This window comes from Plutella xylostella, chromosome 15 (genome assembly GCF_932276165.1).
Source record: "Plutella xylostella chromosome 15, ilPluXylo3.1, whole genome shotgun sequence".
In the NCBI taxonomy this organism is placed as follows: Eukaryota; Metazoa; Arthropoda; class Insecta; order Lepidoptera; family Plutellidae; genus Plutella; species Plutella xylostella.
Genome location: NC_063995.1, coordinates 4,627,745 through 4,645,164, shown reverse-complemented (window position 1 = coordinate 4,645,164; position 17,420 = coordinate 4,627,745). Strand labels below are relative to the sequence as shown.

The 17,420-nt window shown below is 36.5% G+C and overlaps 1 protein-coding gene across 1 annotated transcript in view; it reads left to right on the top strand.

The window, feature by feature from the left end:
• Positions 1–17,420, top strand: part of LOC105398384 (protein sickie) — a 144,904-nt gene that overhangs the window by 72,238 nt on the left and 55,246 nt on the right. Inside the window, exon 4 of the mRNA XM_048625954.1 lies at positions 13,397–13,500. Coding sequence (XP_048481911.1) covers positions 13,397–13,500 — 104 coding nt within the window. The remainder of the gene's footprint in view (positions 1–13,396; positions 13,501–17,420) is intronic.

The window sequence follows — 17,420 nt, the reverse complement described above, 5'->3', positions numbered from 1 at the left end:
GATGGCTACGCTTTTTTATTTAATTTGTTATTGCAACTTTCAGTAAGTTTTTCAAATATACGTAGATTGTTCTCGATCGGAAAGTATTTCGACATTTCTTCCGCAATACACTTAAAATTAAAACAATAAAATTCGAGATATGTTAATCCAATGGGTTTCTCAAAGGAATTAGTGCATTTTTCTTTCCCATTAACATGCTTCCGGGTGTTAAGATCCTGTTCTATTTTATATTTAAGAATTTTCTTTTTGCTGTGTGTTACTTAAGTATTAAATTCATATAATCCTCTATTTTGCCCTTTACTAATTACAACTCTATAGGGGCTATATTTTTCCTTTTAATGTTTATAATGCTCTAAATTTTATATCAGACGATATAAAATTAACTGCATCCGTAATAGCGATAATGGATATAGCTGTCATTATTGAAGCATGACTATAAATTCATAGTGACGTAAGTATGTTGGCTCCCTGATCGTCCGCACCCCTCTAAATATTACAATAAGTCTATGTTTTCATCATGCAAAAAGTATCCATGACTATAATAATTTAATATTTTTCTTTGTACATTTCCAATTTCATTCATATGGAGTTTCCCATAAAACTTTGTATTTTTATAACTGTTATTTTATGTTATTTAAATAATATTTACCATAGACAAGGTTAGCTATCAGCAAGCCACAGTTACGGCCCCGGAAGCTATTGCTTGGGTAAACTTTGGTTCGTGTAAATTATTTTCACCGCACTACGACCGGCTCGGCTCGAGTGATTTAACAAGATAAGCCGCGTACCCTTCTGGGAGTGCATAATGTCATCCCGCTAATGCAAGGGCCCCACCCTGCCGCAGATGGCACTCGCCATCGTCGGTAGCCAGTAAAACGTACGCAGTAGCGTCACTCTATACTTTCACCTTTATCTACGCACAAAATTCGCTTAAAGCTGATAAATTGTCCAATGGAACGGCGAGTCATCCAAACGCAGTTCGCGCACCCCTGCACAAGACTTCCCCTCGTCTAAAGCTCTCTCACTTATCTGGCTATACCGTTCCTACTCCGGGTATCGTCGTATTAGCATTCGCTGCATCCCACCGCGCGATCACGGTTCGAAGGGGCTTCGCCCTTGTGTTTTGGTCGGGAGTTCTGTCGTGCGGACGCGAGGGCCGCGCGCGCACGCTCCACTCGCGCGCTCAGCTCGCGCCGCGACGTGCTCAGTGAATAGGTACCCCGTGTACCACCGGCAAGAGATCATGCTAATCACTCATTTACTCTGCGACTCACATTGTTCATGGTGTGCGAGACCTGTTCCAACAATTATTAGCGGTGTTTTAATTTAATCCCATTTACATCTGCATCGGTGCAATCTGTTCAGTGCGTTTTGATGTTTACACTTTCTGCTCGGAGTTAATTCGAGATCTAGTCGTTTTGTTTGGATAAGTGCGTGATTCACAGGCTCGGCTGTGACTTAACATGAACCTAACGCAATTTAAATTTAACTTGGTGCTTCAGCCGACGGAATTAGATTCTGTGTAAAGTCGTAAACAAGAGCGGCAACTTAGTATTATAGATTGGTCGCTGATGAGATAAGTATCGTGGGTTGCAGGCGAGGTGAAATGTTTATTGGTGGTGTTAAAGTTTGCGATCGGGACGACTGCGTGGGCGTAGCGCGTTGGTGGTGTCCTGCTAGTGCAGGCTGCTCGGGGCGCCCACGGCGACTGGTTTGGCGAGTGCGGACAGCACCCCGCGCCTGCAGAATGCAGCGCTAATGAAAACGTTCGACCGGCTATTGTTGCACGCAATTGGAATTGCACTATCTTACAACTAGATCGTTTAAGCTGGTACCAATGAATACATTTTAAAGACCGTTCTGCTATATTTCAGTACCTATTTCAAATTGCGTTAAACGTGACTAAGTGAAACATATTATTAAGACGCCAGTGTACATTTTGTATGAGTAGATCCATTGTTTATATAAATAAAATACCTACCCACCTATCAAAGAAAACACTAGTTAACGCCGCCGTGTTGGCCCTAGCTTAGCATTTCTACATAATAAGAGTAATTTTCGCTAACATGTAAGTTGAGTGAGCTTAAAGTTGGACTTGGCTAACTTTAACGTACTAATGCGTATTTATATTTATACATATGTTTTAATAGAGCTTTTTACTAATAAAGTGAAGTCAATTTATGTTAATGATCCGTAGGCAGGTAGATACTATAACATATAAAAAGTGTAAAACAAGCTAAACTACGTGTTCACAGATTATATTGACATCGTAAAAATGAAATGGCTTTCGATAAAATGAGTACCGTAGTACTTATCTGTTTCTAATTTTAACATGTTTATTCAAATATAAGGTAGTAAGTACCTACCTATGCAATGAATATGATGAAACATTTACGTGTAGATGAAAAAAATAAATCTGCCCTGTATTTGCTGTTAGAACTCGCATATACAAAACGTACTTACTCGTATCTAAACTATAGTATTTTGGAACCTACGCCACCATTCCCAGACAGATTCTATTTCCAGACTTCAATTTTATAAAGGTTTTATTGTATTATTTTCGTTCAACGATCGCTGTACGTAGGTAGATATAATATCAGCAAAACAAGCTTTGAACGCGTGGGCGAGCGGCTCAGCCTAGACTCTAGAGATCTAGACATCCCAGCGCAGCGCCTAGTCCGCAGTGCAGCTAGATGTAGACCTAGGTGTGATAGCCATTAGCATGCACTAATAATATTAGGTTTAAAAGTCTATATTGTTAATAATGGAATCATTTCTTACAACTTTTTATTTATGTTGGATTTCTCCGCAAGCTCTTACTTAAAATTTTGGGAATTATATGAATTTATTATACAGAGTAGTACCTATGTGTCTTCCTGCTGCACCTAGGTATGAGATAATACATATATCCCACCATACCAACTGTAGGTTTTTATCTAAATCCGGTTAGAATATGCACCTAGGTACCTAGTTTTTGTCGGTTATCAAAAACTTATTAATATTCGTAAGAAAAAGAAAAACTTTTAGGTAGGTAGGTATCTAAATTGTTTTCGTAGGTTATTTTATTCGGAACTTTTTTTAAATATAATCGATTTAATTAGGTAAGTACAACGAAATCATAAAAAGCCAAATAAATACAAGCTAAATCTAAATGCTTTAAGCTTGAAAAAGTGTTAAACTTTAACATTTAAGCACGCTTTAACGAGACCCTCCAAAAATGCTCCAGTCAGTTACGGACCCTTAACAGCTGTTGTGAAACTAGTGCCCTTAATTTTACTTCCTAGGCGTGCAGTCACGGCAATTAAAAGTTACTTTTCTTGCGGAGAGCTTAAAGTTAAAGCTTTAGTTTTATGTCGATTTAATGTTTACAGCTTTTTTATGCATATTTTTTATGTATTTAAATATTCTAAACGTTTCGTAGATTGTTTGTTTGTGCGTTCTGTAGTGTGTTTGTGCAGATGGGGGCGTATAGGGGTCACTCTACAAAAACTAAAAAGGCAGGAACGTGAAAAAGGCAGCAATATGTACGGTTAATGCAACGAGATAGAGTCGAGGTTAGCGCAGCCCTCCGAAGCTTAAGAAAAACGAAACCGCTGCACTAACCAAGACTTTATCTCGTAGTTTAAAGCGTACCAATTCCATGATAACTCTCGTTCGTTCGTTCGTTCGACTGAAGTGACCCCTCCGGAGTCCCCCAAGGGAGAGTCTGGGCCCCCTCGCCCGGACTACAATAGTTCACACGAAATAATCAATATTTGCTCCGCGATTAACATCTGCGATTGTTCACCCTTGTGGGAGTTTGGAGTTAAACTGTTCTGTCTGTAATAAAATAAGTAGGTTGCTCGTAATGGTCATAGTTTTATTGTAAGGATTTTCATTTTGTGAGTTGCTAAATCTTCACGTAATTATAAAATAGACTGCTGTTGCAAATACAAGACATGGTATTTAACACCTTTAGCATAGACTAATACACTAATATTAGTCAATGCCTTAAGTAACTCTATGTTATTAATTCCTTAGTACTAAACGCCGTTCCGTGATTCTATTTTCAGCCTGCTAATGCCATTAGAAATGCATCTTTATTGTTTAGGCATGACCTATACGTAATTACGTATACCTCAGTACCTACGCATAAAGCTTTCTCGCTTCGACGCTGGCTGAAGCAAGTCGAAGCGATGCATGCGATGCGTGGTGTGATAAATCTAAATTAATCTGACGTAGTTCGCACAACACCCACAGGTGTCGCTGGAGTTGCTAATGAAAATATATTGACGACCGAATGGCGTAGTGGTTAGTGACCCTGACTACTGAGCCGAAGGTCCCGGGTTCGATTCCCGGCTGGGGCAGATATTTGTTTAAACACAGATATTTGTTTTCGGGTCTTGGTTGTTGGTATTTATATTTAGTATCTATCTATATATGTATTTATGTAGATATATCAGCTGTCCGACACCCATAACACAGGTTCTGCCTAGCTTGGGGTCGGATGGCCGTGTGTGAGTTTTATTTATTTAAATATTTATATGATAGTAACAGCCGACGATCTACATATAAAAGGCTTTTAGATTCCTTAGTTCATAATAATATTGTGTAGGTATATTGTAATAAAATTTTATTGAATTTGTACACATCATATAAATAAATCTTTACATATGGTTGGGAATAGAAAATAAAGCTAAAAATTTGTTATGTACGGGTTGTTGCAAAAGTATTTTTCTTATTTATTGTTCATTTATTTATAATATTTCTTAATAATACATACAGTATTATAATATAAGCCCAGAAGAAGCGATCACTTTTACAAAAATGTATATCGAAATGATAAATCTAATTCAAAGATCTAATTCAACAAGAACAAGGCAAAACGGGAAAAAACAGGTAAGGGTGGAATCTTTAAATAATGAGAGGTACCTAGTTACCAACGGCTGCCTACGTAAAAATATATCTAGCCTTTGTACCCGCGAGAGCCCCCTCTTGGCGCAAGAAATATGACTATCCGTTCCCCACTCAACAGCACAGGCATAAATATCAAAATATCGGCTTATTTCTCACAAAGAGCTTTATTATTGTTTGTAACGAACTCGAGTAATGAAAGGAACAGTACCTACCTATAACAAGAACGTTGATTTAGCTGCAACCTTATTAATAATAATAACATATGCTAGTATTTTACATTCTAACGAGTCGGTATTGTTTGTCGGTATTTATAAAACCTCATTGGATTTTAAACACTATAATGTACCTAATTATTATTTATTTAAGAAGAAAGAAAGAAGATAAAAAGTAGCCTATGTTCTTTCCCAGGGTCGAGACCGTATGTATACCAAATTTCATTTAGATCCGTTCAGTAGTTTTGGCGTGAAAGAGTAACAGACAGACAGACACATTTACTTTCGCATTTATAATATTAGTTAGGATTAGGATACACCGTCGTCGCAGAGCCGTGAACTTGCCTTTTGCACCACTCTCAAAGGTAACAAAAACGTACACCCTGTTTATACAGCAGAATATAAGATAACAATAACTAATTAATATCTGGAACATCCCAAATAATCAAGTAGGTAAATATTATTTATCAATCTATCACATAAAAATACATTTACATGTGTGTCTTGTTTTATTGGACATTAAGTATTATGTATACCTATACTTTCGTATATATATTTAACTGCAATTGCAACCCGCCGATATTTCATCTGCAGAACCCCCGAGGCATGTTTGATTGCTGAATAAATCTCAGCTTTATCTACACGGGAATATCGAGCACTGATAAAGTATACAGGGAGTTAATCTCAGTACGGCACACAAACTGCCCAATTACTTACTTATATTTATTGTATTTAATCCTTTAGGTATTGCATAAGTATACTTATAAATACGACTATTAAGTGTAGACAGGTACCTACTTCAATATTCCGTTTAGGAATAAGTCGGTGCTATTGTCCTAGTCACTGGAACTTTATCAGTGTAGTTTTGTATCCCTTACCTCAAGAGGTCAACGGTTACCCCACCATTTGGGAGTCATCAGCAACCATTGGAATCAGGTGTTTGACCCTTTTCATGCCCTAAACATGACACAAACTATGTTTAAGCTTCGGAATAGTTTTGCAATAAGCCTTTTAACACCCAAAAATACTAAATATATGGGACAGTGTGGTGTTTCCTAGAAATAGGTATGTTTTTGCATAATTCCCGTTCCGGTAAGCTTTGCCAAGTATGTGTTTTTATTCTGTTTAGGTAAGTGTCAGTAGGGTATAAATGTTTTTTTTTTTGCTTATAACGCGAAGACTGCACTGCAGCAGTCGGGGTTTGGCTGCGTAGGTACTGTCTAACTCTACGAATAACGGTCGTAATGGTTTTTTAGAGTTCCTTTTTACAGATTTATTGTTATTTCGAATGACCTGTATTTATATTTCGTTAACAAATCAACCTACATAAATATAGAGACCTCACGTGCGACACTTGACCTCTCACGAGCTACTCGGCTTTAACCTTAGGAAGATTTCAGATTAAAATATATTAAGCTCTGACCAACTACATATTACTTTTAACCAAGTAAACGTTCCCGATGATTCTTAGAATTACCAGCACAAAGGTTATTTTCGTCTTAACCGACGACACTAATACGTTGGTAAGCCTGCCACGGGCTTACTTGAATCACTCATGAATTATTTACCTCCACTCATACCTTATACCTTCCCGGCTCACAATTCCTTTTGTGAGGTTATTCCGGCACGTTATGGCTGCTTGTAAGCTGCTAGATTGTTTTATTATGCAACGTATCTGTGATTCAAGGAGAAAGCGAAAGTGTTAGATAATTTATATTATAGCATATCCATTCAGGGAGATTCTTTCAGTATAATTTGGGGCAGTTTACAGTTTTTGATTTAACTAGGTAATGTAAAGTACAGAACATTGACAAACTATTATTATCTTACTAATTTGAAATAGGTATGCAATACATTTATCAAGTTTAAGTTAAGTTAACCATAAATCCAACTACCTAGTGATTTTGACCCTAGCGGCATGACTAATGGACAGTACAAACTATAACAATAAAAGCTCTATTAAACAAAGTATTCTAAATTATCAAAGGCTTGACGTTATAGTAGCCCTAAACGACACTCCTATAAATGCCATAGTTGCGTGTTTTGAACCGTCGTTTGTTCGAGTAGGGCAGTAAACTCGAACAATGGCTAGATGCACACAAAGTCGTAATGAGTGGAAATGAACTGGGCCTACCGACCGACACACACAAACACACACACACAATTCCCCGTCCAATTACACACATAAGTAATATAATTTTCTCCCATTTTGAGTTAGTTAAACGTGAAAACTTAAATAAAAAGCGAGCTTAGCCAGAAAAACTATTCATTATTCTTACTATTTGTACCTAGTTGTTGACTATTATCAACCAAGTAGATTATCCTATTATTATTATTATTATTTACTTATTTTTCTATAAAAGTTTTGCAATATTCTCGCAATGTACCATACATAGTTTTCCAGCACAATACGCTTTTGGCATACGCTCCGATGCGTGGTCCACGAACTATGAAGTGTGCAAGCTCCCGATAACTGATAATAATGAACAAAATGGCCACCGCAGCTTTCAACGTAAAAAGCTTTGCTACGGTAGAAATTTTGAATTGTAAATTTTACTTTTAATTTCCACGTTTAAAGCTTTGTGTTTTACAAAGGCGTGCTTTTTGATGTCCCATTGAATTCAAGTTTGATGAACTAACGTCTGCAATCAAATCACTCATTATAGTCGATTTTGTCCCATTGTCCTTTCGAGTTCCTTGGAGACAGGATCAATGAACACCACAAGCATTGCTTTAATAATAAATGTAAATACCCTCAAAATAATTGAATAAAAAGTGCCACAAAGCATTATACCTTATTATTTAATGTGTAGATGCGTAGTAGGTATTATTCAAGTAGGATAATTAGGTACTTTTTACTTTTTTGTCCGTCCCATCCACCCAATGTAGGTTATGTTATGTAGCGTGGATGTGGATATATTGCAATTTTCCAGGCATATACCTGATTATTCAAAGCTCGATAACTACCAAAATTTGAACCAGTATCTGTTGGATCTGCTAAATAGAAACCTGAGAACCACAGTATAATCACTGAACTTAGTCCTCGTGAATAAAGATGACTTAGATTTAATTTAAATTAGCTTGGGCTAGGTCGTATTCATATGGAAATAGGGCGGCCTGGCCGGGACCAACATTGTGTACACTTGTTGAATAACTAGTTATTCCAACATGAGCACAATGACGAACTTTTTTCATACAAAAATGTATCAACTTTTGTTATTTGAAGCAAAATTACTGGGTTAGTGTTTTCTTTTTATAAATGGCGTTTTATCGTTGTCGTTTTCGAGTCTGCTAGCGCATAGCGTATAAAATAATAATAATTTCTCCAATGAAGTAAAGTAAAAAAAATCTAGAACAAATATTTAAAATTTAATATTTTTAACCGACTTCGAAAACAGTAGTAGGTTCTCAATTTATCTGTATGTTTTAAATTTTACTTACTTACTCTCGTTACATCAAGTTAAATGTATAGGCCTGCGGCCTGCAGCCACCGACACGACCACAATCTACACCTACCTATACATATACAGGGTGTGCTAGGGTCAATGAGTCAGCACGGCAACTATCTATGCAATCTCTGCGATGACCGGCCCCCAGCCGGGAATGCGGTCCGGATTCCCAGCTCGGCTCACCAAAACCCTGCGGGCTGCTTGAAACTCGGGAACCGTCGGATTGCTAACCGCTACCGTTTTGCAGTGTTGTATTGTTTCGTTCTTTTTTATTTCTGCTATTCGAATTTTGTAGTTTTGTTATTGCGAAAAGTACTGCAGTATTTTTTTGTTTACAGTACTGGCTGCTTACCTACATACTACCTATGTTTTTTTTTGTGTAAGGACGTCTAAAATATACACTGAAACATCTGGTTTCCACAAAATCTCTTACTGAGTATTTAATTATTAGTGTCTGCCTGGTTTATTCGAATGGAATCTTTTGAGGAGACTCTACTTTCGGTTTAGACTACACAACCGTTCCCCGATGAGCTATAAATAAAAAATATGAAGGCCCTATGAACCTAGGGCCTAGGGTAGATATACTCATGCAAACCCGCATAACCTTCGCATAGTTCATAATAATTATAGTATCTACTTAAATATAATTTTCTTTTCAATTTACAACTAAAACACTGCCGTTATACAGCTACTTACAGCACTCAGGAAGATCGTAAACATTTTGCATTACTGCAGTCCGCGTCGTGACCGGCGATGTTAGATATTGCCAATATTTACCGTATTTTTCATCGTCGGTTAACCTTTGATTAACGGTCCGCTGTGTATTCATGGATTGGTATATTTATTGTCTAAATAAATAACAGAGGATTGCTGATTAATTGCAAGGATAGCCAGGGTAGATTGAAACATCGCTAAAACCTTCAATAGAAGTGCAGTTATTACTGAAAAATGTGCATACCAACAAGACTATTAAGTGACTCCGATAAGTTAATGAAAGTGCAGAAACAATAACGATGGGCAACGCCAATTCGGGGCAGAACCTGAAGCAACATGGCCGCGGCAGCCGGAAGTGCAGGAGCCTGCCGACCTCACCTGAAGTGCGGAGGTATGTATTCAACACCCTGCTGTGCTGCTTAAAAAAATATCTAAGTTAATTTGGTTTACCCTTTACCTAATGATGAGATCTTCGAAACATTTTATCGGAAGCTACATTTGCCAGATCCCGAAAGATAGGTACTGTAATATTTTCTCATACTGCATTATTTTTTTTTACATTAAATAGTCTATGGAACTATTACTTTCGCAAATAATAGGTAACCCTGCCAAAAGCCGGCACTAAATAACTAATTGAATGTTGGTATATTCCACTTTCCCGGGGCGGCGCGGCGTGGAAATTGCCTTCAACTTACTCAAGTACCTAAGTAATTACTTAAAGTTAAAGTGCCAGTTATTTCCGGAAGCACTAGATCGATAACCTTTGCGATTCTCATAATTTTCTGCCTACATTTACCTACGGCTGTTTTTGTTGAATAGTAAGTACTATACTTACCCTTTAGATTGTAACTTACCTATTTTTTCAGTAAAATCTGTTTGATCTTAAGTTTTTTTAACTTATAAAACGTAAGCCTGAAATAATAGCTTCTTAAACTTTTTTTAATGTAATTTACCTACCACTTGCATCCATCTACAAAATCTATACCTACATGTTATAGTTTATACTAACTTATTACCTATCTTTGATCTTTCTAGACATGCATTGCTTATGCCTATAGTAGGCCTGCAAGAGCGCAAATGTGTAAACAATAAACAATGCCTGGGCGCTCCGCGTTGTTGTAAGGTCTGCTCTAAGCTCTGACACTTGCACTTTATGCCCATTGTACCTACATAGATACTCTTTACAACCAAGTCGGTCGGGGACTGATGTAGTCCGAGTAGCACCGAACATGAATATCCATAAAATCATAGTGTATACCTAAGCATAGAACAACGCGGACTTGGGTGTAACGAGTAACAACGCAGACGCAATATATATCTAAGTACAAATCCTGAGGGTTTTTTGTAAGATCGTAGACGTAGGCAGCGAATTTAGAACAATGTACCTAGCACCACTGAAGATATAACGATAGTTTTATTATTTGTCGCAAGACAATGTTAGTAGTTATCGCTTTGGTATTATTTTTTCAAAGATATACCTACTATACCATAATAAATAATCTCACCTACTTAAACAATAAAATGTTTGAAAGACAATAATGTAGCGAGTAACTTATAAATGAGGTAGATCTATACGTTATAGATTTACTTAAATGCAAATAATTTCTGCCGTCATTTCTCAAGTTTTCTTGGAACACCGTGTCAATAACTTCTGCAAACCGTAAAATGTCGTAGCGACGCAAAGCCTTGGTCGTTACAAAAATATGTGCAAAGCTAAAGTGTTACTTGCTTCCGTAATACTGGCTATTTTCGCTTGGTTTGGGTAATATTAATAAACCTGCACGAACTGAAGGCGTGACAGGCTCCACTTCCTTGACGTGACGCCGGAGACATGCCCCGGAAACTCACTCGCACACTCTCCGTGCACGCCTGAAAAACTACTCTTTCAGAACTGAAAATGATAAGAGTATTTTGTTTGTAGTTGTCATAATTTATTTTTTTATTCTTTTATTGCACAATATACACAAGTTATTTTGTACAATCAGGTGGACTTAATGCTAAAAGCATAGCATAATCTTATACATACTTACGTATTTATTGTTCATTTGAAAATATAAAATGGAACTACTCTTATGAATGTAGGTACTTGATGGAAGTTTGAGGTGGACAAAGGTGTGTTTGGTATGTAATCTACCGAAACCTATCTTGCGTAAGGCCTTTTATGCCTTTGACAAATGATACAGGGACATTGGCTAAGTTTAGGTTACAGCCCTTCTAAACTAAAGTTGACTCGTGCTGCATATTATTAAGAGTGTTCTTGGCTTGTTATTTATGTTCGTGTAATGTTGTAACGGATCGGTTGTGGCTGCGCGCGCGCACCGAACAGATGGTCGTGTTTAGATTTCCTTCTCCCTTTATCAGCTATCTGGCGTCAGATCACAAAGGATTGGCATAATTTGCATGTTATGATTTATGAGTGTAATATTATACAGTCCTTTATGGTATAGCTATTATAATTTATCTTCTTTAGGTACACACAGTTTCTGTGCTTGTTTAAAATTACATGTGTCGGTAACGAATGTTTAAATAATTCGCATGTGATGTTTGTAAAACATAGAAGCTGCCAATAATTATTTTACATAAAAGTGCCCCAGCAATTCCTGTAGGACTTCGATCTCCTGAGCGTCATCTAGCGTTCAGTAGCGGAACTAGTGAAAAGCTCTCGAAAGCTTTAGTTCACAAGCCTTGCGAAGTTTGTTATACCAGTTGCAACAATAATTATTTTCTACGGTTATTTTTATAAAAAATGATGTATGTAATATTAAAACACATAGGTAAATAAATTGAATAGTAAACTAGATAAACTAACTGCCGTTGCTGTCCGTAAGGGTACCCAAGAGACTAGGGAGTGAAAAAGCTAACAGTATATTTTTATTTTTGGTACCATTATGAACTGCAGGCACAGTTGGTGCAAAGCAGGCATTGCAGCTTAATCAACTTATAGCCAGCAACAAGGCTATACATAGTTAGCCAGAGCTATTCTAGATACGCTAGAAAGCACTTTGCCGTGCCGCTTCAGATAAATGGATGTAAGAGCTTCCGAGGCAGCGCTTGATTACTGAGTCGTGACCGCATCCCGCCGCAGCCTTCAGTAATAGTATTGCTATTGAGGCAGCCTGAATAGAAGCGGACTTAGAGCTACTGGGACGTAATACGATATAGGAACTCACATGGTTGGGCTCTGAATCGGAGAGACGTTCATAGAGGATAGCCGTAAAAACAAAACATACTTATCTAAGCATAAAAAAATTGGTTCTAAAAAAACTTTTATATAAATTCAAATTAAAGCTTCGAGAAATGTCTATAAATTGCATTACTATAATAATGTAAGCTTCTTTGTAATACATTTCTTATAAAGTAGGTATTTCCACCACTTACAGGAAAATTTCTCGAAAAGTGCCTCCTTCACGCAAATTATCTTTCATGTTAAATCAGATTAGTCTGATTACCTAATAAAGTGAAGTTTCCTTTGAAGTTATCCATGTATTTAAATCATATTATCTTCGTCTTTTACGCTGTAGGTTAAAATAACATTGTATATTTAGATTTAGGTTACGTAGACATAGTTAGATGTTACGAGAAATGAGGGATGAGAATTGAGATTCTCTATATGAAGCACATGAGCGATATAATGTAATTTACAGGAAATATAGGGTGTCCCAACAAACCAGTTCGTCGTCCCAAAAGATATACCTAAGTAACTTTAATTCGTAGTTTTGCGCCGATACACACCGTCGGTACAAATTCCGTCTCATAATTATCTCTAACTACGTACTTATTTTTGTACATTTTTGTTTCGTACTGTAAGTTTATAACCATGCCATCACAACCCATCACGTCCTTACTGCACGGGTCTCCTTCCAATAAAGGAAGGGTTCTAGGCCTAGTACACCACGCTGGCCCAGCACGGGTTGGTGGACCCCAACACAAGCAAGCTTGTACCTACTGAGAGTTGTCGGGTAGGTAGGCAACCCGACGGTCAGATGTTTTCAAACTGCCCAAAGTCTTCTGAGTATGCTTAACGACATGTACAAATTATAATATTAATTTTCAAGCTGCACGAATAATTCTAAGTTAGTGACATATTGGTATATAATATTAAAACGTGTTATATGTTTGTTACAGACAGGTGTCGGTGCTGCAGTCGTCGATCCCGGCGCCCGCGTCGGCGGTGGCGGTGCGGCGCGCGCCCGACAAGCGGCCGCTGCCCGCCACGCCCGTGCACGCAGGTAAATAAATGATTCTACCTCTTCTTATAATATACTAGCTGTTCCCGCAAGATTCACTTCGCCTTAAAAAGTTTTCCCGTGAGAATTCCGGGATAAAAAGCATATGTGTTAATCCAGAGTGTCAGCTAACTCCATACCAAATTTCATTAAAATCTGTTCAGCCGTTTTGACGTGAAGAAGTAACAAACATACACACATACTGACAAACTTTCGCATTTATAATATAATATATATACCTAATTAATTTAAATATACTCACGAGCACTGGAAAAGTTTCATCTGCCATTGATGTTCCATTTATTTCACTGGAACTTTTTCATTGCTCGTGATCACCTCGTGAGTGTATAAACGTGAAAGCTGAATGTTTATTACCTTTTCAGGGGAAAACGGCTGGAAAATCTAGTTTATGTTTATCAAATTCATGCATTTATATGGGGTAGAGTTTTATCAGTGACGTTGCCGCAGATTTGTCAACTAACTTCCAACCTGTACAGTCATATATTGAGTACATAATTATCATCATCAGCTGCCATCTCCCCACATCGCCACAAGTCACAACACTTTGTTCGTCGTGCAGATTAGACTTAGGTTACGTGTTATAAGTTGTACAATAAATATAAGCATACCAACAAAATAAATCTCTCACACAATATCTTTGGACGATAGACGTAAAGGCAGTAAAATACTTACAGTAGGTAAAGTCAGAAAGACATCTGCGTATCTTATTCCGCTGCTAAAAGTTCAGCCTTCCATTAGGAATCTATTTTTTTACTGTTTTTAGCGTAATCTCTAGGTGTCCCTATCTAGACACCTTATGTTATGGCAGAAGCTGTCCTACCGTAGCTCCTGCTATTTATTGCTCGTAAAACTGCACCTGGGGCAAAATTTCGTAAACCGAATGTATGAAGTTACAACATTCCACTGAGAATTACGGTTTCATCTAGCACTAATGAAATTTTACTAGGTACAAACCCATCTTTCAGAAAGTAGGTAGATACCTGCCTAATATAAAATTTGCTAATATTGCTAAGATTGTTCTAAGTAGTGTATTTTTATAAAAAAAACTTGAATAAACTCAGGTGATATAATCAATACTCTTCATATCAAAATGTTTTGAGGACTTTACATGACTTTTACTACCCCTTCGAAACTATGATTGACAAGGGTATGTTTCTTTGGAAAAGTTGTAGTTTGGCATAATTTCGGGAGGGTGTCGTTTTCATTTAACTATACCTATCAGAAATTCAGAAGTTACATCAGATATATAAGAGACAGTTACAAGAGTAAAATACCCTCGTCAATTGTATCGTTCAGTCTTGAGACTAGTTGCCGGTCTCGCCTTATCTTGTAGCGGTTCAGATGCAAGCGTTGTCAGTACGATTGCACGTGGTCCCGAGGACGGTTCATTATACTTTATTACAGTTAATAAATACGATCAAGCCAAACAGTGATAGTAAAATTAAATTAATACATTTGAGCATGATTGGATAAAAAGTAAAGTGTCATCGTACGTTATAAAGAAGTTTCTCTATTATCTGTTTTATTTTGTGGCCGTTTAATTAGTTGATTGATACTGGGGCCGTACCTAAGGGCCCATTAAACTATTACAGCCAGACGACAGTAAATTGGACTCTTCTGTGGTTGAACTCTTTGATGAAGTTGGTATTTCTAAATAAGTGGGAGGATTACTTTAAGGTAGGTATAATCGTTTGCTCCATAATTTGTGTTGATCAGTTTAATATTGTTTTGTGTTACGGGATTAGCTAATATACGGGTGAATGTTTTTAAAACTTGACACTCGGAGTAAGTATCCACTTCATACTATAAAAACTTGTATAAGTACTTAAAGTAAGTGTTTGCAATATTTTTACTTACTTAAAGTCAATTGTTAGGAACGAATTTTAATCAAATCCACGACTTGTAAATTCCTATGAAGCACAGAAAAATTAAATAGCATTCAAAATTATAAACACGCCTTCTAAACAAATAAACATAACATCCCTCTAAATCGGTCGCATAAAATACATAAATAACGCAGCCCGACCGGCCTTTAAACAAATTTGCATCTGGCCTTTAAGGGGATCCCTAAAGCTAAAATGCTAAAGTCGGCTTGATATACTTGATTAGATTGGAAAAACGGTGGCTTCTATCACATTGATAAAAATATATTTTGTAGCAGAGGGTATACTGAACATGTTAGTTGCTTATAAATTGGTGCAGGATTATAATAAGTATGTTAAAAAAAATTGCAAACACACCATGTCTTTTGCCATTTTTTGACTTATTATGAAAAAACCCTCGAAATCAGAGGGCCCATTTTCATGGAATCTTATATGTATGTGTAGGTAATTAAATTCTTAACAAAGTTACCTTAAAGAGTTGGATTTAATGGACCAGAAGTCAACTTTTTTTGCAAAAAACTAATAAATTCCGGTTTAAAAATGATGACACCGTGACAGATTTCAGATTTCTTCAGTCGTCGCCCTGGTGGCGGCCTGTTAGGAGCGATACCCACGCCATTTTATTTTTTATCAAATATTTCACAAAAACTGATTAAATCAACAAATTATGACTACAAGTATTATTATACATATGCATTTGCTATGGAAAGTTAATTTTCTAATCATTTTAGATGCAGAAAAGCCGAAAATTCTTAGAAAACATTTCGCCTTTTCGATTTGTTTACATTTTTTACTATAGAGTTACAGATGCATAGATAAAGGTAAACATTGCACATAATGACACTTATTAGATTCTCCGAATAAGAACTATACGGTCAATGCAGTATGCCAAAGCGCGAGCCTGTTTATATTCTGAGGGGTAATTTATTTTATTTTAACGGTTGTGTATGGTAGGTAAGCTACACAATATACAGGGTGTTGAAAAGTAAGTTCATAATTTGTTTTATTTGAAACCAAAAACCGTAGTTAATTAAAAATATATATATTTTAAGATGTGGTAGTCTGTACACTACAGGTTGTTAAAAATAAGTAAGTATTTTTAAAAATTGAAGATCTAAAATTTACATAATTTTTTAAATCTATTTAACAAGCTTTGCAAAAAAGCGGTTAAGTGCGACTGTATCTCGCCATGAAAAAAATGAAATGTTTACTGTAGCTATGAATTTTATGCGTTACAAGTGGAATAAAATACCGCATAATATTATGTACAACTATGTAAGAGCCTAGTTTTTAAAAAAAAACTCATAAGAAAATATTAAATACACAGGTTTTTTAACCCCTGAAGGAAATAGAGGGGTTATAAGTTTAAAGTAAGGGCTGAATTTTTTTTTTAAATTAGGGTGATAGGTAATGTATATTTTTAATGATTTTTTCAAATAGATAAATGTTATACCATTTTTAAATTGCCATAAAATTACCTATAGTTATAGTTATAGAAAAGGGCAGGGCTACCAGTGCCCATTCGCCACTGCAACCTAAAAGATCTATAAATTATGACTCCCCATGCCGAGTCTCACTCTACAGGCCCAGGTCTTTTATAAACCTGATATTACCTATACAGGATGTTGCAAAAAGGGTATACTGTGCCGAAAGGGTTTGACTCAGGGGTTATTCTGAACAACTTTTGTTCTCCAAGTTTTGGAAATTCTCGAAAAATAAATTCGGTCTCTATAGTAAAAAGTCACGTGATCGAATAAGTTTCTATGTAAAAGGTTTTGTTACGTGAATTTTCAAAATTGTAGAAGAAAAGTGGATCAGAATGGCACCTAAATCCACTTTTGGCTAAGCTTTATACCCTTTTTTCAATACCTTGTATAAAATATCGTCAGCGTCACCTTAGATCGTAATCATCGTAACTCCTCGTGACCAAATTTTAGAGGAGACAAAAATACTGTTTTATTTGTAGTTCTAATTGGCATACTACCCACCTAAAGTTTTTTTTAACTAGCCTAAAATAAT